The following is a 22,689-nucleotide window of genomic DNA, read 5'->3' on the forward strand; positions in this document are numbered from 1 at the left end:
CAACGGCAGACCAGACAACTCGCCGCTGCCATCACTAAAGAGGAGGCTCTTCCACTACATTCTCTCTTACTCCGAAATTGTAATACCCCACCCCATCTCCGCCGCCCACCCCAGCCATCTGCATACCTCACCAGGACACGTTGCTCGACCCCTCCGCCTCCGACTCCATGGCTTCAGTATGTCTGGCAATTGCCGCTCCAGTCTGACAACATGTGACATCGATACTGACCTCATCCAGCAAGCTCCCAATCAGCCGCGCCCTTACCCAGGCAACTACCTCCCTAATGGCGGCGCTCCCGGTGGTCCCTCAGGCCCAGCGCCTGGAGCTGTCCCGCTGCTCCCCAACCAGGGCCGCGTGATCCAGCAGGGAAGCGTACGAGTGCTGTGCATTGCAGATGTCCGAGGTGAGGGCGATAACAACACCAGAACATCAACTTCATCGCTAACATCAGTCAGGAAACCTGCAATCGCTAAACCAGCTCGCCGCCGACGCCCGCGCAAACTACATCATCCACACCGGCGACTTTGGCTTCTACGACGACCGCTCGCTCGATCGCATCGCCGAGAAGACTCTCAAGCACGTGGCACAGTACTCACCGCTGTTGTCAGATGCAGTTAAGCGCTCCATTGCCACAGCCCCTCCGCAACCGCCTATCAAGGAGCGCTTCGCACGGGAGCACCTGCCACTCTCAGAACTGCCCCTCTTCCTCAACAAGACATACACCCTGAACGTGCCAGTATACACCGTGTGGGGTGCTTGCGAGGATGTTCAGGTCCTGGAGAAGCTGCGATCGGGCGAGTACAAGGTGGACAACCTGCACATCATCGATGAGGCGCATTCGCGGCTGCTCGATGTAGGTGGCGTCAAGCTGCGCCTGCTCGGTCTCGGTGGCGCTGTCGTCATGCACAAGCTCTTCGACAACGGCGAGGGCAGGACGACCATTGCCGGTGGACAGGGCACCATGTGGACTACCCTGCTACAGATGGGCGAACTGGTCGACACAGCCAACCGCGTATACGACCCGACCGAAACCCGCATATTCGTCACCCACGCATCTCCCGCTCGCGAAGGCCTGCTCAACCAACTGTCCGTCACGCTCAAGGCCGACTTCTCCGTCTCCGCTGGTCTGCATTTCCGCTACGGTAGCTCCTACAACGAGTTCAGTGTCAACCCCACTCTCGACCATTACCGCGGAAAGCTCGCTGCATCCAAGGCCTCCTTCAACGATGTTTGGGATACAGTCAAGACTGAAGTCGAGCCTGCGGTCGCTGACAGCGAATCTCAACAACGCCTGCTGGCACTGGCACTTGACATAGTAAACAAGATGCCAACCGTAGCCAACGGCGGCAACCCATTCGGTGGCCCTGCTCCTGGTCCTCAAAGCGGCCAAATCGACGAGAGCGCTTTCAAGAACATGTGGAACTTCAACCTTGCGGATGCTGCTTATGGTTGGCTCGTACTGGATATTGACAATGGCAGAATCGGTACTGAGATGAGGGCCCAAGGTTTCAACTTCGCTCACCGAGGCGGAAAGGTTGCACCTGGCCAGACTCAGCCCGCAGCTGCAAACACTAGCACTGGTCCCCCAGCTGCCGTGAACCCCAGCCCCTCCGCCCAGCCTTCGCCTGCCCCAGGTCGTTCAGCCGGACCACCAGCGAACGCTCCTCAGCAGCCCCGCCCTGCCGTTGCGACCCCACCGGTTCCTCAACAGCAGAAGCAGAATGCTGGCCAGGCTGCACGGACCGGACCCTCGCCCGCCCCTGCTGCTGCACCCAAGGAGTCCGTCAAGGCCGCTACACCCCAGCCTCCGGCCAACAACACAGCAGCAAATGCTGCTGAAAAGTCCATTCCAAGCGAGGTCAAGCCCAATGGCACCGGCGCGCCGGAGAAGGCTACATCTCCCGCTCCCCGGGAACCCGTCGAGCGCAAGGAGAGCAAGGGTCTCTTTATCGCCGGTGTAAAGGATGAGGAAGAAGCCAAGGGTCTGCTCGCAGAGGAAGACAGGTCCAAGGTCGAGAAGATGGAGAAGATCAAGCACTTCTTCGTCGCCCACTTCGCCACCTCGCAGGACATGCACGGTGCGCTTCGTCGCGTTGCGGACGATGTCAGGAACGCTAGGGGCGGCCCAGACAACAAGACCGTCAAGGTGTACAACGAGCGCGGCCCTGGTCCCAACCAGCCTAGGTACGGAGCCGGCAGCTGGCAAGCCAGCACCCGTGGTGGTGTCTCAGGCGGCGGCTACCGAAGTGGAGGTGCCTCAGACAGCGAGGGTGGTCGCGGCGGTCGCGGAGGCCGTGGCGGTGCTTCTCGTGGTGGACGAGGTGGCGAGCGAGGCGCACGCGGAGGCCGCGGAGGAAGGGGATCTTTCAGAGGTGGTGAAGGTGCTCCCGCAGCATCAACAGGAGGCGAGTCATAAACACTGCCTGACCGCACCTCCACATCCTCACCGACTCTGATACCCCTTCTTTCTTCTTCGGTTCCGTGCTAATGGCTGCCATAGCAAACATGACGCGGTCTGTTCCAGGCGAGTTCGTCTCTGGCGACATCCGCAACCATGTGCTCTAGCTTTTATCATGTTTTCTGGGAGCGATTTTCCATACCTTCTTCGTAGCCGGCGTGGGTTGTGCGGGTTTTCCTTTTCAAGTCCCTGTTTAGATGGGACCAGGATGGGTGGATCGGCGCTTTATGTGGTCCTTGGCTTCCATGTTTTGGATCGCTGGGGCAAGGCTTTCGATGAAGTATGGTATCTATGTACTGTAATCACAAAACATTAAGAAATATGCGTGAGCAATCGTTTTCGGTCTGTTCATGTTCTTGATGCATCATACATAAGGAAAAACTTGAACACTCTGGAGCCTACATTTATGTTAGGTTACCTTCCTTGCATGTTTCTACGTTAATGTAGGCTGCAGACCTCTTCAAAGCTTTTTCTACGAGGTGGCTGTGTCATATATCGTCTTTGGGCTGTACCATGGTTGAACATACCGTCCGCCTAAACCCAGCGTGACTGCCACATCTTAACCAAGGTTCGTTAATTCATTAATTAATGTTGTATATATTAGAGAACACCAAGTCCTTTCCTCGCCTTCCATTCTCGTTCTCAAAATTCTACAGCATACTACGTAATACCATCAAGATTATGAAGACCGCTTCAAACATGCCAAAATCCAACATCATGCAAGGCAAGCCAAATTCACAGCCAACACTTCCCGTAGACAAACCCGCATCAGTCTTCAATTCCTTCGACTCCCTTCCCGCAGAACTCCAAACCCGCATCATCAAATACGCTTGGAACAATGCCATCCACGCATCCCCCCGCCATCTCCACGCCGACATCAAATTTCGCCGACCCCATTCTGCAGCCTCTGTACTAGCAGCAAGCATTCCCTGCTCAGTACTTTACCGAGTCCACGCCTCTGTCAATCGGGACATCACCCTGCACCTAACCAGCAAGTTCTTCTCCGCCGAATGCAAATTCCTCGCTGCTGCGACGCATCACCTCCACCTCCCCGTTTCCAACTCACAGGATGGAAGCGAATCCGGCGCGACCAAACCCTGCCTCTTCATCCCAGACATAGATACCCTACACATCAACATTAAAGGCGAAATCACTTACAAACACACCGTCCTCTCCGCTGTCGCCATCCTACCTAAAGCCATCCGGGAGATGGTCAAACATATCGATATCGACTATACAGATGCACAGGATATGCTTGAGCTGTGCTTGCAACTAGGGCCGAAGGGCAGTCTTACGAGCTTGATCGGCGGGCTTGGAGCGCCGGATTTGGAGACTGTGACGATCTCGGTGTGTAGCTTGATTGTGGAGGGGAATCAAAGGATGGGGTTTTTGACAATTCCTGGGAGGGAGGAGAAGGGGGTGGAGATGAGGGTTAAGGCAGTGGATGTACGGGAGGGGCTGACATTTTGGGAGAGGATTATGAGATGAATGGGGTGGTGACCACCTCAAACAAGGGACAAACTGAAAACCCTAGAGCCGACGTTGACGTTAGATCCCCTACTTTGCACGTTTTCATCTTAATGTAGGCTATAGGGTGTTTAGTTTTTCTCTTTCGTGAGATATTGTTGGATCGATGCTACGCCCACGCTTAGGCATTCTATCAACGTACTTCTGCTCTTTGCAGTACAGGTAACGATGCAAATGTCAAAGACGCACGAATTCACATGTCTGGAACGCCATGGAAAGGCGACGTGGCTGTAGAGTGGGTCGCTTATATAACCGTCTGATGCGCCGAGGTCAGTCCCATCCGCATGCCGCCATCGATGTCACCAAGCCAACCCCATCTTGCCATGCAGCCGCCATAGCTCTTCCGCATGATGCCCGCGCTTATACAAGACAATAGGCGTTTGCGACCCGGTCCCTGAAGGCCGCCTACAAAAACTTCGCGTTTGCCACATTTCATCCACCAATGGCGACGCGACGTGTCCGCGGTAGATCGACGGCAGATACTCCTAAGCCTCTCCAACACCGTAGCGCCGATGGATGATGCTTGTTGAGACACGACTACCGCGGCTTTGGTGAAGGCGAACCCATGCATGACGCAGAAGTCTGTAAGGTGGACCGTCGGACATTGTTGATGCGCGGAGGCGGCTGCCAAACATGGAGATGGTGCCGTCTGGGGCTCGGTGACGTCTCCGACCCCTCCATCCCACCTCCGACAACTTTTTCCCCAGACAACGCTTAAAGGTCCAGAACGTCCGCATCTAAACAGTCACAAACTCTTTACTTTTTCTTCTTGATACCCCAACTTCACCAATTGCAATCATGTCTCTCGGAAGGAAGGTTACTCTCAACACTGGCGCTGCCATTCCGTGAGTACCCAAACAAACACCCCGCAGACATACGTAGCAATTGCTAACCTTTCCAGCCAACTTGGTTTCGGCACATGGCAAGCTGAGCCTGGCCAGGTCGGCGCTGCCGTCCTCGAGGCCCTCAAGGCTGGTTACCGCCACCTTGATCTCGCCAAGGTCTACGGCAACCAGAAGGAGATCGCCCAGGCCCTCAAGAAGGCTTTCGGCGGCGAGGTCCCCAACCTCAAGCGTGAGGACGTCTTCATCACATCCAAGCTGTGGAACTCGCAGCACCGACCCAAGGACGTGCCCGGCGCTCTCGACGACTGCCTGGCTGAGCTTGGCCTCGACTACCTAGACCTTTACCTTGTCCACTTCCCCGTCGCTTTCGACGAGCGCGGCGATGTCCACAACAACCTCTTCCCTCTCGAGGGCGAGGACGTCAAGATGCTCGACGACGTCTCCATCGTCGACACATGGAAGGCCATGACACAGCTGCCCAAGGAGAAGGCACGCGCTGTCGGTGTCTCCAACCACACCAAGGAGCACCTTCAGGCCATCATCGACGGCACTGGCGTCACTCCCGCTGCCAACCAGATCGAGCGCCACCCCCGTCTGCTCCAGCCAGAGCTCATCCAGTACTGCAAGGAGAAGAACATCCACATCACCGAATACTCCGTAAGCACCTCCCCTCCATCCCCCTAATCCAACACTTACTAACACCACCCCCCAGGCCTTCGGCAACAACATGGTCGGCGAGCCCCTCCTCGTCCAGCACCCCACCATCAAGGAGATCGCCACCCGCATCAACGCCTCCCCCGCTCAAGTCATTCTCGCCTGGGCCCAGGTCGGCGGCCACTCCGTCATCCCCAAGTCCGTCACTGCATCCCGCATCCAAGAGAACTTCAAGGAGGTTGATCTGTCGGAAGACGACTTCGCAAAGGTCGAGGAGATTGGCAAGAAGGAGCCGCGTCGCTTCAACATTCCTTACACGGCTAACAAGCCGAGGTGGCCGGTTAACATTTTTGGTGAGCCTGAGGAGAAGGATGCGCCGCATAAGGTTGTGATCAAGGTCTAGGTGATCTAGGGATCGTCTAGGCTGAGATAAAAAGATGTAAATGAATAATAGAATACATGAATAATACCCCCCAACTACGTAATGGCTTGAGATGTGAAGTTGCTCGCCAGATCTCCACATGCCTGCTTGAAGGAGGCTTGTGTTCATTCGGTATTAGTTTGGCCGTGCCATTATGTTTCGCTTTCGTTACCAAGTATTAATGTCGTTTCCAGATGTGTATATCTGCTATTATTTCCTGGATGTTGATGCCGCACAGGGCAGTCTTATCTTGTCTCCATATATCTCATCAACGTGCTCATTGAGCGCCCTTGAACGCCCTCGCACGCATGACGCACCTTCATTCTCTAACTGCTTACCTTGCACCCTGAACTATCTGATTCCCAACCCTCGTAAGCTGGCTGTAAATCATCACACTGTTGCCCTTAGTATCTCCTCATTCTCTATCAACGTGTTTTTAGAAGGTACAAGAGGGTCGAACAGTGGCATTGAGCTGCTTACTTATACCTATGTATTTTCGAGATCGATGGTCTTAGTCTCTTCGAAGCTTTTGTACACACTCGACATAACAAGATCGAGCATGTACAACATCCTGCAGAAATCTGAGCACGAAAAGAGCGAAACAATGTAGACTTACTGGAAATTTACATCGGTGCAGTGGCTGTGCGTCGACATGGCGCACAGAATCAGCGTAGCCATATGACGTAACGCCCGAAACTCCATTCACAGCCAATACAATCGGATCATCACAGGACGCGCGCAAACACGATGTGGTTATCGGGGCTTGAGCGCGATGACCCGAAAGCGCACCTGCAGGGATGAGCACGCGGGTAGGCTAGACTAGGCGGCATGACGTAGTGCTGGTCTCGAAGAACGACGCGCTTCACTTCGCTGCATTTCGCACTTCACATTCAACACTACATGTTATATCGTGATAAACATTCTGATCCATCCATTGGACATGTGGTGGTATTCAGCACAAGGTCTAGATCATGCCTTCCTCATTCCGGTGCACTGGACCCTGGTCGAGCCTTGTTGAGCCTATTACGACGCGATTAATCACTTTCTGGCCTCACATGTCTCGTTACCGTCCTTACAATTCCCAGTCACTTGCTCTTCCATCTTTCCGTTTGCCTGCGTACCATGAGGACGAACACATTTTCGCGGCCTTTTATGGGCCCAACGTGCTCCGCGTCATTGATCGATAATCACTTGCTCACCTACACCACTACACCGATACACCTTCCGCGAAAGTAAGGAGACCACTTGTGGGAGCAACACTGCAGCAGTCGAAGACCCTTATCTACTCGCTAATCTGACACGCGAACGTCACAAGAACTTTCAGGGTACTACCGCACCTCTCTACACACACGCACCATCTCGATCCTTAGCAATACATTCACTCCGGCTTTTCGTCATCGCTTATACTCGCAGAAGGACCTAGATTTTACAACACCAAGACTTTCGCAAATACAATCCAAAGCCCCACACTCCCGCCCACACTGCGCAACCGTCGCCATGCCTCTGAATAATGGCGCCAAAGCGGCGAACGAGCACCTCATCTTCGTTAAGAATGTCCCCGGCTACATCGAGACAGACGAGTTAAAACGAATGTACGAAAGCTACAATCCGACAAGCCTTAAGAACGTCTATCCGAATAGCAATGTCACCACCATCGTCGTCGGCTTCCGCACCAAAGCCGAAGCAGCGCGAGCTCAAGAGGAGACAGACCAGACGCGCATAGCAAACGTCATTCTCAAAGTGGAAATGTACAATCAGCGGCAGTCGGTGAGATACCTGCGGGATCAAGGGCAAGCGAGTCGGCCGCTGGGAATGGCGGAGCAGGACGAACCAGGATACTTCGACGAGCCACCGCAAGAAGACGCGCCCGTCTTCACGCCACCGCTGGAACCATACGTCGCGAGAGATCCCGCGGCGGCGCCACAGGGTACCACGTGGGCCGACATCGCTGGCAATCGAGCTGCTCCGATCAAGCACACAGGCAAGCTAGAAGGAACAGACAGCCCCGCGACCGTCCCATCCACACCCAACTTCACACCTCGCATGCCAATAGCTGTCCCACAGAAGCTCCTCCCAGCCGGTCAACCGCAGCCAGGCAGCTCACCTCCCCCAGCGGCCGTCTCACTAGGACACAGCACTCCCGAAGCCCTAACCATCCCGCCGGCCGTCACAGATATGAGCACAGACAGTGGCAGCGAGACCACCGATGAGACCGAAGACCGCGATAGGATGATCAGCGATATTGCGATCTGGCAAGCGACTGCACAATGGGCGACTGAGACCGGCGGTTACCAATCGCCAGGTCAAGAGCCAGAGCCTCTCGATACTACAGCGCGGATTCGGCAACGACATTGCCGGGACTGTGTGTTTTGTCAGATGCGGAATCGGTCTTAGGGGGAGGATGAAGAGCGAGAAGACAATGGCCAAGATACAGAGTCTGTTTCGGGGATGGGAGAGGACCCGGCGTCTTGCGTTGGGCAGACTTTGGAGGAATTCGAGATACTTGGAACCTGCCTTGGGCAACAGCTGATAAAACCTTTGGGCTTTTGCTAGACTAGTCGCGATAGTCTGAGAATCAGAAGCTTGTGAGACAGTCTTTTTCTGGGGATGTGATATGTGATGCGTTATGGAGCAGAGGCGGTCGTCTAGGCAGGCTGTGCTAGCTGTTCTCTATGTCGCAGGTATGCCGCGATGAGCAGTCACCTTTGATCCGTCAGATCGATAGAATCACGAATGCTTGTTGGATGAACAAAGACGCGTCGCGCATTTGGCAGCAACGACGCGACGGATGCGCGGGTTAGCTTGATCAACGTCATCGTGGCTTCCGTCCGCGTTAGCGCACCTGCATGTGGGCAGGGGCTTCTTGCCCGGTTAGCCATCCTCAACTCATCAACCTTCATCGCTTTCATCATCAGATTCATCACAGTCACTCATCGTAACGCTTGTGTTATTGCCACTCATTTATTTGTAAGCTTGTAATTTGTTAAGCCATACACACCCGCGCTCTACCCATGTTGCAATGCAAATGCATGCTGAATGAAATCGCTGACATGAAACTCAGGGACGTCGTACTGACCCCCATAGCTGGACTCCTCGGTCCGCTCGCGCGATGCTACCGACCATGATCTCGTGCCAAACTGTCCACTAGATCATGCCAGCAGCAGGCGCCACCTGGTTCCAGTTGCAGCCCTCCGGTGGGTTCTTGAGAATCCGAGAGACTATGAACTGGTGCAAAAGGTTCACATCTTGCTCATCTTGCAGGCCACGCACTCCAGAGTCCAACAAGAGAAACTTTCTCCAGAGCTGCTTGTACTCGCGGACGTGCTCGGGTGTCCTCGCATTGGGCTCCATGGCTTTAAGTTCCTCGCGATATTTCTCGGCCGAGCTACGGGCTAAGTCCGCATCGACGACATCACTGTAACAACGAAGTCGTGCATCAAATGCCAACTCCTTTAGATTTGCGATAATCGTTTGTCCGATGGTCTTAGGCTTCAGTGAGCGAATCGCTGCGATTTCCGCTTCGGTCAAGGGTTCGTCATCCCAAGTCAACTCTTCAACTGGATTGGATAGCCCGGAGACGACCGACGACGGAGCATATAGCTCAAGAGCCAGCGATGGGGTCTTTTCTATGTCGCAGCTCATGTCAACATCTCCCAAAGCGCTCGGTCGGTGAGACGCGCCGATCATCTGCTTCTCATGTTTTAGAGCCTCCGTAGCGCCGAGAACGGATCCGGCAGGTAGTGATGAGGATATCTGGTCGCCAACCAAGCTCATGCAGCTTTCAACTGTGGTACGGTTGATGAAGTTCTCCTGGGTTTTTGAAGCGATGAGTGCATCTTTCATGTACTCGGGCATGCCCGCGACCGCTTTACCACATGCTGGATCCACGGAAGCCACATCACGTGTGCCTAGCGGATGGTGATCAGCAATGGCAGGCTCCGCAGCGACAGGGTTGATCGAGTCCATATCAATATGCTCTGCTTCGGCAGCTAGCGCCCTTTTGGAGATGAGCTCCGAGCACGCCCTTATAAAAATGATCGCGGACGCCGGTTCCAGAGCGCCGTAGATGTCCATGTCTTTAGTAGCATGGATGGTTCTTGACTCGTCCAGGTTGATGACTGATATTTCGTTGCCTGCCTTCGGATCTCTGCACCATCCGACCTTGACGACAGGGTGGCCATGAGCGTTCGAATTGCTAATCCCCTCCGGATACAATACTCGCAAGTACTGCTCGTGCTGAGCTGCGGTCAAGTTCGCATCGCTCGGCTTGTCTTGTCGAGTCATCCTCCTGCAGTCAAGGGTCCATGTCTCTTTGTTCACTGAGAAGACGATCCAGGGCGCGGACTTGAACAGGTAAAAACCGTCGGGGGTGGGGAAATATCTGGAATCATCGGGTCTAGCATGAGGGTTGGTAGTCTTTTCTGAGTAGATCTCCCTGATTATCGTACCGGACTTGATCTTGTTGAACTCCTCTTCCACGGCCTTCTCCTTGATCTTGGTCCAGCCCGGGACTAATTGCATCTCTTGGCGGACTGCTTTCGCGAGGGACTTTCCGTCTACTTTGGATGGTTCAGCTTGGTTGACGATCTCATCGCGTGTGGTACGACCGGCGGGGTGCCTAGCAGCAGTACTTGTAGCCGGTGGATGTACAGTGCGCCCTGGAGTCGACACCGTATAACGGCCAAGCCTCGCCGGTTTGTGACCGTGATTTGCTTGCGGGAGACCTACTCGACTGTTAGCGCTGTCACATTCACAAGAGATTCCATTACTCACGAAGCACATCTTCTCGAAATAGCCGATGGGTTTGATGGGCTTGGTAGGCCGGTCGCCTATGCGGCTGACCTCTCTTCGTCTTCTTTTCTCTAGGCATGTCGAGACGACGCGCTCTGGTTTTGTCGATGCAAGTGGATGATATCGTTGGCTTATTGGAGGAAGCGTCAGCAACCCGCCAACTGGGTCGTCGACACTTTGGGCGCAAAAGACTAGGAAATCGCTCAACGCGTAGTTGAGCTGAGTTGGAAGACCGATGCGGGCGGAGTGGTTTGCGACCGCTGTTGCTAACCTTTGGAGACTAAGGCGCTGAATTGGACTAGGCGTATGCATTCATTGCGTACAAAAACAATGGCCAAAGCGCGTTCGACCGCAAATGCGAATTTCCATAACACGTGCGAAATCCACAGCTCAGTGAAAGCTCAGGTAGAGTTTGCAGAACAGGATTGTGTTTCGATCTTTCGAGCTTTCGACCTCCTTACACCAACATCGCGTTCAGTCTGGATTAACACGCGGGCACATCTCGTCTCGAACGGAAGCTACATAAGATCACGCTGTGGCCAAACCCTTACGCACTTGTTCAGTCTTCCCAGCCGTACTTCCCTGAATTTTGATACGACAGGGACAAGTTTTCGCATCAAGCTGACATCTAGTGGTTGTGATAACACTGGAATATAGCGATGAAACAGTATATGCACTAAAATGACGGTTGCCGCGAACATGCGAACTAAATACGAAGTTTGAGCCACGAGCGTCTGCACTGCGGACAGCTCGTCTTATCATGAACCCTCCCGGGCATCCTGAAGAGAGTAAATTTTGGCGCTTACCAACGACGCAAACAAACCGAGTCTAGCGGCTTACTCTCCACTCATGTGCATCAATCTGAGCTCATGAAGCTGTCTTCCGGCGTCAACAATGAGTCCCAACCCCTTACTTGGAAACAAAGAACCATGCATGTCGTTGAAAGATATCAACAAAGCCACTAGGCTATTCGCGGGACGGCCTTTGTCTCCGAATTCCCGATACACTAAGTAATCCGCTGAACTTCAGCTCGATGCTGCCCTGGCCCAGCTCGCGCATTCTAGGCAGTAACGCCTTTTCGGAAATCAAACACTTTGCACTCCTGATATTCCAATGTCCGCATCGAACGGCGATCAAGTGTCGAGCACGCAGTCGAATCACCCTGAGACAGAGAACCCTCCACCGCATAGTCCACATTCGGAGAGCACAGAAGACCAAAATGCCATCCCAAGGACAGTCGAACCATTGCCAGAGGGATCGAGACTTTGGCCGGCCGCGGAGCGGGATGAAATTTCCAGTGAAAGTTACAAAGCGGGCTCGGCCACCTTGATTGAGGTTTCTGTCGACGGCAAGCCAGTCATGGCGCTTCTTCTCTCGCACGAATTGGGCCAACGAATGTTTAAATCTGTGGAGCTACAACTCGAACTTAGAGCACTCGAAGATCGGTCTAGAGAGGAGATCCCAGCGATTGATCACAAAACATTTCACCTCCAACAGATAGTCGATTCCACAAAGTCGGGTCTAGCAAGTGTCGAACGCATCCAACATGGCTTAATGAAGCAGCAAGACCCTAAACATGTCGTAATGCAATCAAAGGCACGAGAGGAACTACTCAAGGATGAGGAGGAGCTGTCGCTGCTCCAAAAGGAAAAGGCAGAGCTAGAGCGCAAGGTTCACGACGCGAACGAGGCATGGTACAATATCGCGTGGAATGTGTGTGTTCACCACCATATTGCTTTCATCAAAGCAGGATTCAAAGGAGAAGATGGGGACAGCGAAGATGGAGAAACATCGAGCGCTGAGTCTGAACCAGGTGAAGAAGCCAGTGGCGCAAAAGAGTCGGAAAGGAAATCTAGTCCCACGGCAGCGAAAGATGCACAGCAGCCGGTGGCTGGAAACGAGCTGGCTATGGTGCTGTACACCGGTAACAAAGCAAAGCAGGATACCACAACCCGGAATGCGGGCGTACCTCAAAGCAAGCCCCCTGATCTCACCATGACTCGGTTCACAGCAGAAGATGAGATAAGACTCAAACTCCTCGCAGCAAAGAAGGCTTTCAGCGAAGCTGACTACGCACACGACAAGCACCGAAAATGCTACGAACTTACATTCCTTAGATATTGTGCACAGTACCCGACCAAACCCGAGGGTGAACTTGCCGCTCAATTTCCCCGCTTCTTCATCAAAAAGGGACAAGAACTCATAAACGCGTTACGCGTTGCGGAGAAAGCGTATCATGAGGCAGAGAAACGCGCCATGGATGTGAACGTTTTCACCATTCCGGACGAACTTATCGAAGCAAATGTTAACCCATACCTGGATCTCGATGATCTGGAGGCGATGATGAAGCCATGGAATGATAGGGACCGGGCACGCATTTACGATTGGCGTCATGTTGAGGCGGGTGTTCTGACTCCGCCGTCTATTCATACGATTGATACGTTCTATGATGCGAGTTCCAGTGACGATGAAAGCAGCAACGAGAGCGTTGTAAGCGCGCAAGACGTTGGGGTCCAGAGAATGGAAGCCGCTCAACCGCCAGCACCATCAGCACCCAACAATATCGAAACCACCGCAGCAATACCGGCGCAAGATGAACCCGGGCCTCGTTCCGAGGAGGATGATATCCCAGAGGGAGTAGTCGTATTGAGCAAGCCCAATGCAAGTCAGAACTCCTACTCGTCTACCGAATTGGCGTCGACAATAGATGGCGCAGCTCCAGCTTCTTCCTCTGGGGTGGAAAAGCGTAAGTTCTGGGGTCAGGTACAAGGACATGATAGCTTTAGTGTTGCCGATATGAGGATCAAACGACAAAAGATAGATCGATGGCAGCGGGATTGCGCGCGGTGGAGGGCTAGTAATGTACATTTCGAATGAAAGGTATTTCATCCTCTTCATTTCCGGGTCTGCTCTCTTTCGGCTTTTCGTGGCGCCGTGGGAACCTGCTCTCAGTGAAGATGGCCGCACCGAATCCGGACACGCTTTGCCTTTCTGGGTTAGTGCAAGCTCGTGATTGGATCCCAACCTTCTCTCGCAAACACGCAAGAACTCATTTGCAGCCTCGCCACTTTTGCTCTTCATCCGCCGAAGTCACAGCCAGCCCACGACGCTGATCAGTCATGCCTCTGTCCGATTTCCAGATACCCGATACCGTTGAGGGCCTGCAAGCGGCTCTTAGCAACGTCGATGAAGAGTAAGCGACCCGACATCTAATTAATTGGACGACTGACTGACATTGGCTACCAGCATACACAGTACTGAAGACAGGGAACGCGAACAAGCCCGCTTAGCAGATGATGATCTACGGTTGCTGGGCGCGAAACGTCTTGCCATACGCATGTAAGCCATACAGGATTGGAGAGGCATAATCATCCATACTGACACTTGTAGACTCTTGTTGTCGAAGAGAGACCAGCGGTGTCGAGAAGCTACACAGGAACTACCAAATGCGGTCTTGGAGAATTTACCACGCGAGCTCCGAGACATGATCTACACTGAGCTGTACCGCGGAAGTCAGGACGAACCGTACGAGATTGTCGACAACAACTCTAAGCACCCATACGACCCCTTGTACGAGTTTGCGCCTATGGTCGGAGCATATGAGCCGCCATATTGGATGCTGGAACGTGAGGTCGGCCCTGAGTTCGCGCGCGAAGCTGTGGAGATTTGGTACAAGTGCGCAGATCTTTTGGTCGACATAAAGCTCCTACAACCACTATTGCAAGACGACGATGGCGTCTTGTATGACAGCTGGTCGCCTTCGGTCCGGACATGCGATTTCCTTAGGAAGCTGGACGTCGCCATCGGCCCCGCGTCATCACCGTTACACACAGGAGAAAGTAGGCCATCAAGTCGAGCAGTACACATCCGACAGATATGTCGGTCACTCTCTACCTTGTTGGAAGAATCAAGTGTTGCACGGAAGGAGGGGTTCAGGCTGCACATTGCCTTTCAATGGGATATGTCCGACGATTGGTCCGACTACCTGAAGGCAGCCTGCCCAGTGGTTTATCGTTTGAAGACTCAAGGCTTCGTGGTTTCAGGTCGCCAAAATTATGGAGAGTATATTCGACACAAGTGCTACGAAGCCGGCTGTTCGTGCGAGTGCTGGCGACTTGGAGACATTGAGTGGTACAGTAGCGGTATCGATGATTGGTTCGACTGCTCGGAGGAGGAGTGTATGGAGAGGATAGAAGAGGAGAGAAAAAGACACTGTAATGAGTAAGCGTCAGTGATAGGAAACAACGCACGGAAAGTGTATTTGGAACATGAAGCCAGTCGGTAATCGGGATGGCTGGTGCTCGGGCTTTTCATTGTCACATGAACTGGAGTTCATCCGCATCTAGACGCCATGTTAGAACCATAAGTCCTAGTAAACACCCTGTTGTGCCGATCATTGTGACATCGTTGCAGCTAGCTCACGAACCGAATGCGCGCGTTGCTTGAAATGTCGGCAACGGCGCGTCTAGGCGCGTGTATCGTGAGCTGAATATGAGGGATTAGGCGCGAGACCCCAAATGCGCGTTATGGAAAGACAATCATCTTCAGTGAAGCGGGCGAAGGCACGGGAAGTGAAATTCCGTTGACGCGTCCAGGAGAGAGTTGGTCACGCCCGTCCAAGATCAACATTACGGCCCTCTTATACTGGCCAATTGCGCTGCCCATACTCTCGCAACAGGGGTATCGGCCCCCGCAATTGCCGCCCTCATCTTCGCCACCCAAACATCAACACGGGCTTGATAAGGCCTGTCGCATCCCGCGAGTCCCTGCATATACATCCTTCCTGCGGCTATATCTTTTGCTTTGCAAAGTAACAGCGAATTAACATGCCCAAGTTCTTTAAGCGCATCTTCAGCGATGCTTTGTTCCGGAGAGAGCCGGACGTCAGCGACATGCAGCGATCGCGGCGCGTGCTGGTGAGGAGCTCGGGGGGTATGCCAGAGGAACAGACGAACTGGAGAACATCGTTTTTCGATATTCAGGTTCAGGATGAGGAGCGCCGTGCGTTGAGGGATGGGGCAAGTGTAGCCGGTAGCGACATGCATGCCGCCGAACGACCTATTCTAGCACCGAGCCACGACCAAATACCAGTGCGCAAGCCGAGTCGCGCGCGGAGGAGACTGAGCAAGAAGCATCGAAGGCCTACTTGAAATGGGGCTGGAGGTATGTATGTTGCATGCGACGTCAAGTGCTCGATGCTGACACGTCTCTCTAGAATGTCATCGCGGCGTCGATACGACCACATGCTGGCATGATGGGATTACGACAGTATGGATCTAAAAGGAGACATGTGATCTTGCACGAGCTACATCCTCCTATGTGATGGATTGTGCCATGATCGAAATGGCTACGATGTTGGTATCACTTGCGCGGCCTGGCAGGCCAGCTACGCACATCGAGAGCAGAAGAAAGGCTCTCTACATCACACTACCCTTAGATGAGACATTTTACATCCATCGGACATCTAGCATATCAGATATATACTCGCAACGACAGCCTTCTCAGGATAAGACGAAGGATCGATATAATCGGGGCTCGTCACGTGTTTTGCCCCTCACCGAGGCTTGGCTTGTCAGCCATTCCAGGTTCACGGAATGGATATGGATTACTGAACATCAAACGTTGTCTAACTTTCGCATCTCGTCTTCCTTTCTTCAACATCGATCACCTTCTTTTGTTGTCTTTCTATCGACACCTTTGCGGCGCTAGCTTCTTTCAATTATCCTCTTTCGCCGTTCGAGAATTCATCAGCCTAATAGCATCGGAAAATTCTCACTCGTCTTAGGCCACCATCTTACGTGGTATTTTCAACTAGATCTGCCTAATCCGCTGACCTTTCCGCTGGCAGAGTTTTCTGCAATTGCTATACGACTTTTAGGTGTTGAGGAGGACTTGACGAATAACTTGAAGCTCGACATACGCAGCGCAGCCTGCTCGGAGCTTCAAAGACATGCGATTGTATACCTCCCTTCTCTGTCTTCTCTGCATTTCATCGCACAGCGACGCGGTTGGCCAGCCGTGCAAATGTGTGAGTTGAGATTGCGCACCCGCTGAGTACGGCTGATGCATACCCCAGACACCTGGTGATGCTTGTTGGCCGTCTATCAACGAATGGAGCGACCTCAATACGACACTTGATGGCGCACTTATCCGCAGCGTTCCCCCGGGAGCAGTCTGTTACCCGTCGAGGCCGGAGTTCGATCGAGAAGTCTGTGACTACGTGGCGTCGCAGTGGTTTAACTCATCATATCACGCTGCGCATCCCATCAGTATCGACTACCCCATATGGGCAAACGACTCTTGCAATCCGATCTTTCCAAATGGAACTAGCATCACCGGTAACCCACATGCTGAAGTGCAGGGATGTAATATCGGCAACTACCCCGCCTACGTAGTGAATGCCACCACTGCTTCTCAAGTCAGCACAGCTTTGGTTTGGGCAAGTTCAAGGAATATTCGCGTTGTCGTGAAGGCGACTGGACACTCATATCAAGGTCGCAGCACCGGTCATGGCAGCCTAAGTATATGGACGCACCATATGCGCGGCATCGATTACGTCGCGTCGTTTAGTCCAGCGTCTTGCCCTTCTGAGACTTCATGGACCGCTGTGCGTGTTTTAGCCGGCCACACGAACATTGAAGTCCAAGAAGAAGTAGCTCAGCACGGAATGGCGATTGTAACAGGTGCCAACCCCAGCGTTGGGCTCATTGGGTGGCTCATAGGCGGTGGTCATGGGCCGCTTTCGACCAGCTACGGGATGGGGACCGACAACTTGCTTGAGGCAACCATTGTCACACCTAATGGTGAAGTCGTCCTCGCAAACGCATGTCAGAACCAAGAATTGTTCTTCGCTATACGAGGCGGAGGTGGCGGCACATTCGGCATCATCACGGAAGTCGTCGTTCGCACCTTTCCAACCCCAAGAACTACTGCGCATACCTTCCAAGTCCGGTTAAAAGACTTGGGCAGAAGCACGGATTTCTATAAGTTCTTGGGATTTTTGCACGCTGAGATGCAGCGGCTGAAAGAAGGCGGCATGCAAGGGTATTACCTGGTTGTGGGACCGCCTATTGTTCCCACTCTATCATTCTCCTGGACATTCTTACTTTACAACGCTCCAAGCGGAGCGGTTGAGCTACTCATGGAACCTATTGAAGCATATCTGCAGGAGCGGAGGCAGGCTTTTGAATGGCAGTCGATATTATCGCACACGGATACGTACCTAGAGATGCACAAAGCCAATTTCACGAACGAGCAAGTCGCAAATGGTGGCTCGGCATATGGGTCGAGATTGCTGAGTGCTGAGAGTCTGGCGAACCCACACCTGACGGCGATCGTATTTTCGAAGATCGGCCCAACCGATGATGCCTTTGAGCCAAATGTAAAGGACCTCAGCTCTGGTTGACATCTGTGATCTTGGCTAACATACCCGTAGGGACCAGTAACTAACCCACTTCTCATCGGCCACATCATTGGTGCACCGAACGAACCAGCTTACTACCCTCTTCAAAGCAGTCTTAACCCTGCATGGCGGAACACTCTCACGCACCTTATCGTCGCATCGCCGTTCGGTGACGCTGCATCCCAAGCCACCATCGATCATGTGTATTCAGATATCACACGCAGAAAAACCGAGGCACTGCGGCAACTCAGCCCCGATACTGGCGCATACTTCAACGAAGGAGATAGCTATGAGCCGGAATGGCAGCAAGCGTTTTGGGGCGAGCGGTATTGGATGTTGAGGGGAGTGAAGAGGAGGGCCGATCCAAAGAACGTACTTTGGTGCCGCAGATGCGTTGGGAGTGAGGCTTTGGTTGAGACCAAGGATGGGCGGTTGTGTGAGGTGAATGCGGAGGGCCACGACGAGCTCTGAAGCAGACCAGCTGAAGCATTGACGGTTTTGAGATATGTATTGCCGAAGTTGTGATTAATCTGTATCTATTTCTCATACTGTTTATCGCTGATCTTGAGGTGTTTCCCTCAAAGTGTTGTCTAGTTGGCTTCATGGAAGACGATCTGAACGCCGGAGATGAAGTTATTTCCGGGCCGAGATAGAGCCGCAGGCCGCTTAGTCATCAATGACATTGGAACATCGAACGCGCCCCCTGTCTCCTACGCGAACGCGGTCTACAACATCGCTCAAGCAACCGTACTGCCTACTGCCATTGCTACCGATGCAAGCCTACATGTCTTGCCTAAGCGGCTCCACACATCTTCACGAGTTTACCTTAGTTAGGCCCGACCTTTGACCTCACAACGCGTCCACTCACCTCCCGAATCGACCTCCCATACTCGCTGCTCGATTGCCAGACACAACGTACACTGTCTGATCATGTGGTCCAGTTGATCATGAGTTTAGGCAAGCTAGGCATAGTGGGCAAGCTATAAACCGGATACATGGCGAGATTAGGAATCCCCTAGACTCGACGGGTCGCATAGAAAGCGTGCGCGACTGCTCCACGCGTACAATGTCGAGCTGGCAATTGGTCAGGGATATGCCTTGGTGTCTCTTTGAACAACACAGAGGCAAAGGGATCCAGGATAAGAAGCCAGCAGCACATCGCAAGCCGGTGGTTGGTCGGAGAACACCGCTTTGACGCGGAGCAAGACGGTGCCAAGACATACACACGCCCAATCTCCAACCTCTTCTGAAAAGATGGTACGTGGTTATCTTCACCGCTCGTTTATGTCCGGGTCTTCTCTTTAGAGAAACGTACGTCCAGGCATATCAGGGAGATACCCTTCTAAAGACATGCTGGTCGATGAGTCAATGTCTGCGATCATGAGTCGTGGTAGACATGATCATTCAAGGTGCTTTGGACTGCAATGGAGCACTTCGCAATCAGGCATTGTATCCAGGTTGTCTGGGTGTGTTTCGCGGTGTATGACTTCCAGCAGGCATCGTTACATCAAGCTTAACCCATTGAGATTTGGTTGTTGAACACGGACTCCTCTGAGGCCTTACCCACAGACCGTCATCGTACATGAACACGCTTCTAGATTGACTCCACTCTGTTCTCCCAGCCTTCTTTCGGATCCTCGCCTCCAGTCTTTTCATCCTTTCAACGGCTATTCACGTGAAAGACCAGAACGCCCTCCGAGCTGACTAGCAACTGAGGGTGTATTGCAAACCTAGAAAGCACTGCCTTTCCTCATGCACAGACCTTGGAATTCCCCCAAAGTGCTCATTACACCTCAGCATCATCCGACTTTTCCCGCCTTGCGGCCAACTAATAGGGCTAGCTGCACGTTACAGAAGCCCCGCGAGAGCCACTTTCTACTCGCACTCGGGTTTTCTGGATCTGATAATGTGGCGCCGTCGCTCATTGTCATGCCAGTGGCCGGTAATCGGGCTAGGTTATTTTCCTTCGCTCGCTTAGATGTTGAGCATGAAGCTAATGACGCACGCTGCTGCGCACGCAATTGACAAGTGCGGACTCTCTTCCGAACTAATGGCTCAACTACTTGCAGCATGATAGTGCTTGTTCATTTTCCTCTCCGCCGATGTTGTTGTTATTGTTTACGTCAAAGTGTTGTGGGCGCGTAGGGAAACGACGTTTCGTCAAGCGCTGGGTCGCGATGACGGCCGCAACGGGGTTGTCGCACAAAGTGTGCTATCCCTCTGGTTCCATAGGCTCTACTGCTATTTCTTTGTTGTTCTCGTTTCCTTGTTCCCCACACTTACACTGGTGGGTTTGAGCTTACCGTGCATGTCATATCGGTCCTTTTGCTACGGTTTCGTCACCGCTCATTCGGTTGAAGGACGATGCGACCAACGCACCTTACACCCCGATCGTGTGGGCATATCCTTGTCGTGGTAGTAACTCCTGCCAATTGGATCAATGCGGCGATTTTTGCCTTTGTTATAGGTGTAGCTTTGCGAGCATCATACTGCTTCAGCATTATGTCGCCGGCGGCCATTTATCTGATGCGGATAGGCCACTAATTTGGAGTAAGGTGCGATGTCGTAGGTCACTTTCGCCCCACATGCCTAGCTTGTATGTCTCCAATTGCTGGTACCGAGTGTCATGTTCAGTGCGTGCGACGTTCAGCCGCTTTTGGTCGACCATATCAGCAGTAACTGCCGCCATCTGAAACTGAGAAATGCATGGAGGCTCGCCTGAGCATACCCCTCTTTCTGCGTCATCAGCCAAAGGTAGGTTCTCGAATACTCGTTTGCGTATGCCTTGTTGCCGGCGCTTTCCTTGTGGAAGCCACGTGCACGGCATATAGCCTTTGGCAGCCCCAATCACTGCTTGTTGATGTTTTTCCGGATCAGCACATTGTTGTCCGGCCATATCAGCGACCCAACACGGTTACGATAGCCAGATTCATGCGTAACACCATCCTTCCGCATCCTTCGCATGAACAACACATCGTCGCTAAAGTTCTGCTTTCTTTGTCTCTTGTCAGTGTCTGCACGCCTTCATCGGTCTGACAGGCTGCTCGTATAGTGGCCAGCCAAAGGATGTCCACGGCATCAGCCAGACCATGAGCTTGTCCCCTGATCCCTCCTCCTTTGTGCATATGCGGCTAGAGGTTGGTTGCATGCAACAGTTTCCCGTGCTCGAGCGAAACCTGCCAGTGCCATGCACATGCTCTCGGTGGTCAAGCGAAGACAAGGCAGGGCTTTCAGCCTGAGGTCCCGCCACTTCGGTCTTTTCACGTTTTGCACGGGGTGACCGCCATCTACTGCCACACTTGCTTCGAGTATTTGTCGTAGCTTATCCGTCATGTCATACTTCACTCTGTCTCCGTCATCGAATACCTTGCTTTGACTAAGACGTGTGACCCGTGGAGTGATTTGTGATGTCCTCCCAGGCAATCTTTCGTCATCCAGTCTGCGCTGGTCTCGGCATACATGAACGTTCTCATCCGCCTTGACCAACCATATTCTTCTTACGCGGGGACATGTAACCTGGCTGGCCAGAACGACTTGACCCACCGTGAAGCGGCGCCCACCAATCCGCCTCCACACAGCTTAGCCTCGTCATGCACAAAGAGCGCCGGTGACCGCAGCTCCGGCCCACACAAGCACAGCACTCGCTCGTCTCGGGATCAAAATTGCGTGCGACTTGCCATCTAGTTCCATCGCTGCCCATGTACTCGCGGCGTACCCAGCATCGCCTTGCTCTCACATGACGAGAAGTTTGCGCGGAGTGCCGCGTAGCAAATTCCAACGTCGAGCCTTGATGAGACTGAGGTTTGCGTACTCAAGGAGCGCAATTCTGGGCATTTTTGCATGCCAGGACCATAAGAGGCCAAGTCACAGCGTCAGAGAAACCCAAAAGAGGTGGAATCAGCAACGGGTCGATTGATTGCGCAACTATTTGCAAGGTTACTTATGGTCGCAGCAGTGGCCGCAGTTGTCATGTTAATTGTGATGGCTGGTGTGTGGTTCCGTGCACGACGCAAGTCCGTCGTTGGGCCGGATGACACCACAAGGACACCTCGCTTTCTGCATCACTCGATGTACGCTCACTTTGCCGCACTCATGCAATGGATGCCCGGAACACAGTTGAAGAAGATGGTTATGATTTTACAGCTCAATCTAACTGAGAGCAAGCAATTGGCTCGGTAATGTGGAATTGTTGCCTTGTTCGACGGCAAGGCAGACTGGTTGAGTCGACTTACGAAAGCACACTGCATCATGTTGCCACTGCATTGACTACACAATATAGCTCAAGCCTTGTTTGCCATCCTTTTGGGCTCACCGGTAAAGACGGTTCTAGTGAAGAAAACCTTCCCATAGGCCCGGTGGAGGCATCCCTCGCTGAGTATGAGCGGAAAGGCAGGCGAGCCAACGCGGATGTGTTCGTAAAAGCTATGACAGATGGCGAGACAACGCCAGGGATACGGCTTCTCCTTTGCTCAACCATATACCGCTCGCCACGTCAGAGGATCTCCGATGGGGCATGCTTTGGCTGGTTCTAGTGTGTGTCCGGGGGCCCAGATGATTACCGTGATATGCGATGGCGGCTTAGGTTCCGCA

The 22,689-nt window shown here is 53.1% G+C and overlaps 7 protein-coding genes across 7 annotated transcripts; 6 read left to right on the forward strand and 1 right to left on the reverse strand.

Moving 5' to 3' along the window:
• Nucleotides 1–167: 167 nt before the first annotated feature.
• Nucleotides 168–2,417, forward strand: J4E85_007537 (uncharacterized protein; the record flags this gene model as incomplete). Its single annotated transcript, XM_051471769.1, has 3 exons — nucleotides 168–176; nucleotides 239–404; nucleotides 457–2,417. 3 exons carry the CDS (start codon nucleotides 168–170, stop codon nucleotides 2,415–2,417), a joined length of 2,136 nt encoding a protein of 711 aa, XP_051324843.1.
• Nucleotides 2,418–3,158: 741 nt separating this feature from the next.
• On the forward strand, nucleotides 3,159–3,895 carry J4E85_007538 (uncharacterized protein; the record flags this gene model as incomplete). Its single annotated transcript, XM_051471770.1, has 2 exons — nucleotides 3,159–3,806; nucleotides 3,866–3,895. 2 exons carry the CDS (start codon nucleotides 3,159–3,161, stop codon nucleotides 3,893–3,895), a joined length of 678 nt encoding a protein of 225 aa, XP_051324844.1.
• Nucleotides 3,896–4,784: 889 nt separating this feature from the next.
• On the forward strand, nucleotides 4,785–5,888 carry GLD1_2 (mitochondrial glycerol dehydrogenase Gld1; the record flags this gene model as incomplete). The annotated part of the gene is made up of 3 exons (XM_051471771.1): nucleotides 4,785–4,831; nucleotides 4,888–5,488; nucleotides 5,544–5,888. 3 exons carry the CDS (start codon nucleotides 4,785–4,787, stop codon nucleotides 5,886–5,888), a joined length of 993 nt encoding a protein of 330 aa, XP_051324845.1.
• Nucleotides 5,889–7,403: 1,515 nt separating this feature from the next.
• J4E85_007540 (uncharacterized protein) lies at nucleotides 7,404–8,300 on the forward strand (the record flags this gene model as incomplete). Its single annotated transcript, XM_051471772.1, has 1 exon — nucleotides 7,404–8,300. The coding sequence occupies one exon, from the start codon at nucleotides 7,404–7,406 to the stop codon at nucleotides 8,298–8,300; it is 897 nt and encodes a 298-aa protein (XP_051324846.1).
• A 750-nt stretch (nucleotides 8,301–9,050) lies between these two features.
• Nucleotides 9,051–10,776, reverse strand: J4E85_007541 (uncharacterized protein; the record flags this gene model as incomplete). Its single annotated transcript, XM_051471773.1, has 2 exons — nucleotides 9,051–10,630; nucleotides 10,680–10,776. The coding sequence occupies 2 exons, from the start codon at nucleotides 10,774–10,776 to the stop codon at nucleotides 9,051–9,053; spliced, it is 1,677 nt and encodes a 558-aa protein (XP_051324847.1).
• A 1,280-nt stretch (nucleotides 10,777–12,056) lies between these two features.
• Nucleotides 12,057–13,338, forward strand: J4E85_007542 (uncharacterized protein; the record flags this gene model as incomplete). The annotated part of the gene is made up of 2 exons (XM_051471774.1): nucleotides 12,057–13,187; nucleotides 13,276–13,338. The coding sequence occupies 2 exons, from the start codon at nucleotides 12,057–12,059 to the stop codon at nucleotides 13,336–13,338; spliced, it is 1,194 nt and encodes a 397-aa protein (XP_051324848.1).
• A 478-nt stretch (nucleotides 13,339–13,816) lies between these two features.
• J4E85_007543 (uncharacterized protein) lies at nucleotides 13,817–14,922 on the forward strand (the record flags this gene model as incomplete). Its single annotated transcript, XM_051471775.1, has 3 exons — nucleotides 13,817–13,890; nucleotides 13,953–14,036; nucleotides 14,088–14,922. The coding sequence occupies 3 exons, from the start codon at nucleotides 13,817–13,819 to the stop codon at nucleotides 14,920–14,922; spliced, it is 993 nt and encodes a 330-aa protein (XP_051324849.1).
• Between the last annotated feature and the right edge of the window lie 7,767 nt (nucleotides 14,923–22,689).

This window comes from Alternaria conjuncta (assembly GCF_024043145.1).
Source record: "Alternaria conjuncta strain BMP 0040 chromosome Unknown scaffold_10, whole genome shotgun sequence".
Taxonomy (NCBI): Eukaryota; Fungi; Ascomycota; class Dothideomycetes; order Pleosporales; family Pleosporaceae; genus Alternaria; species Alternaria conjuncta.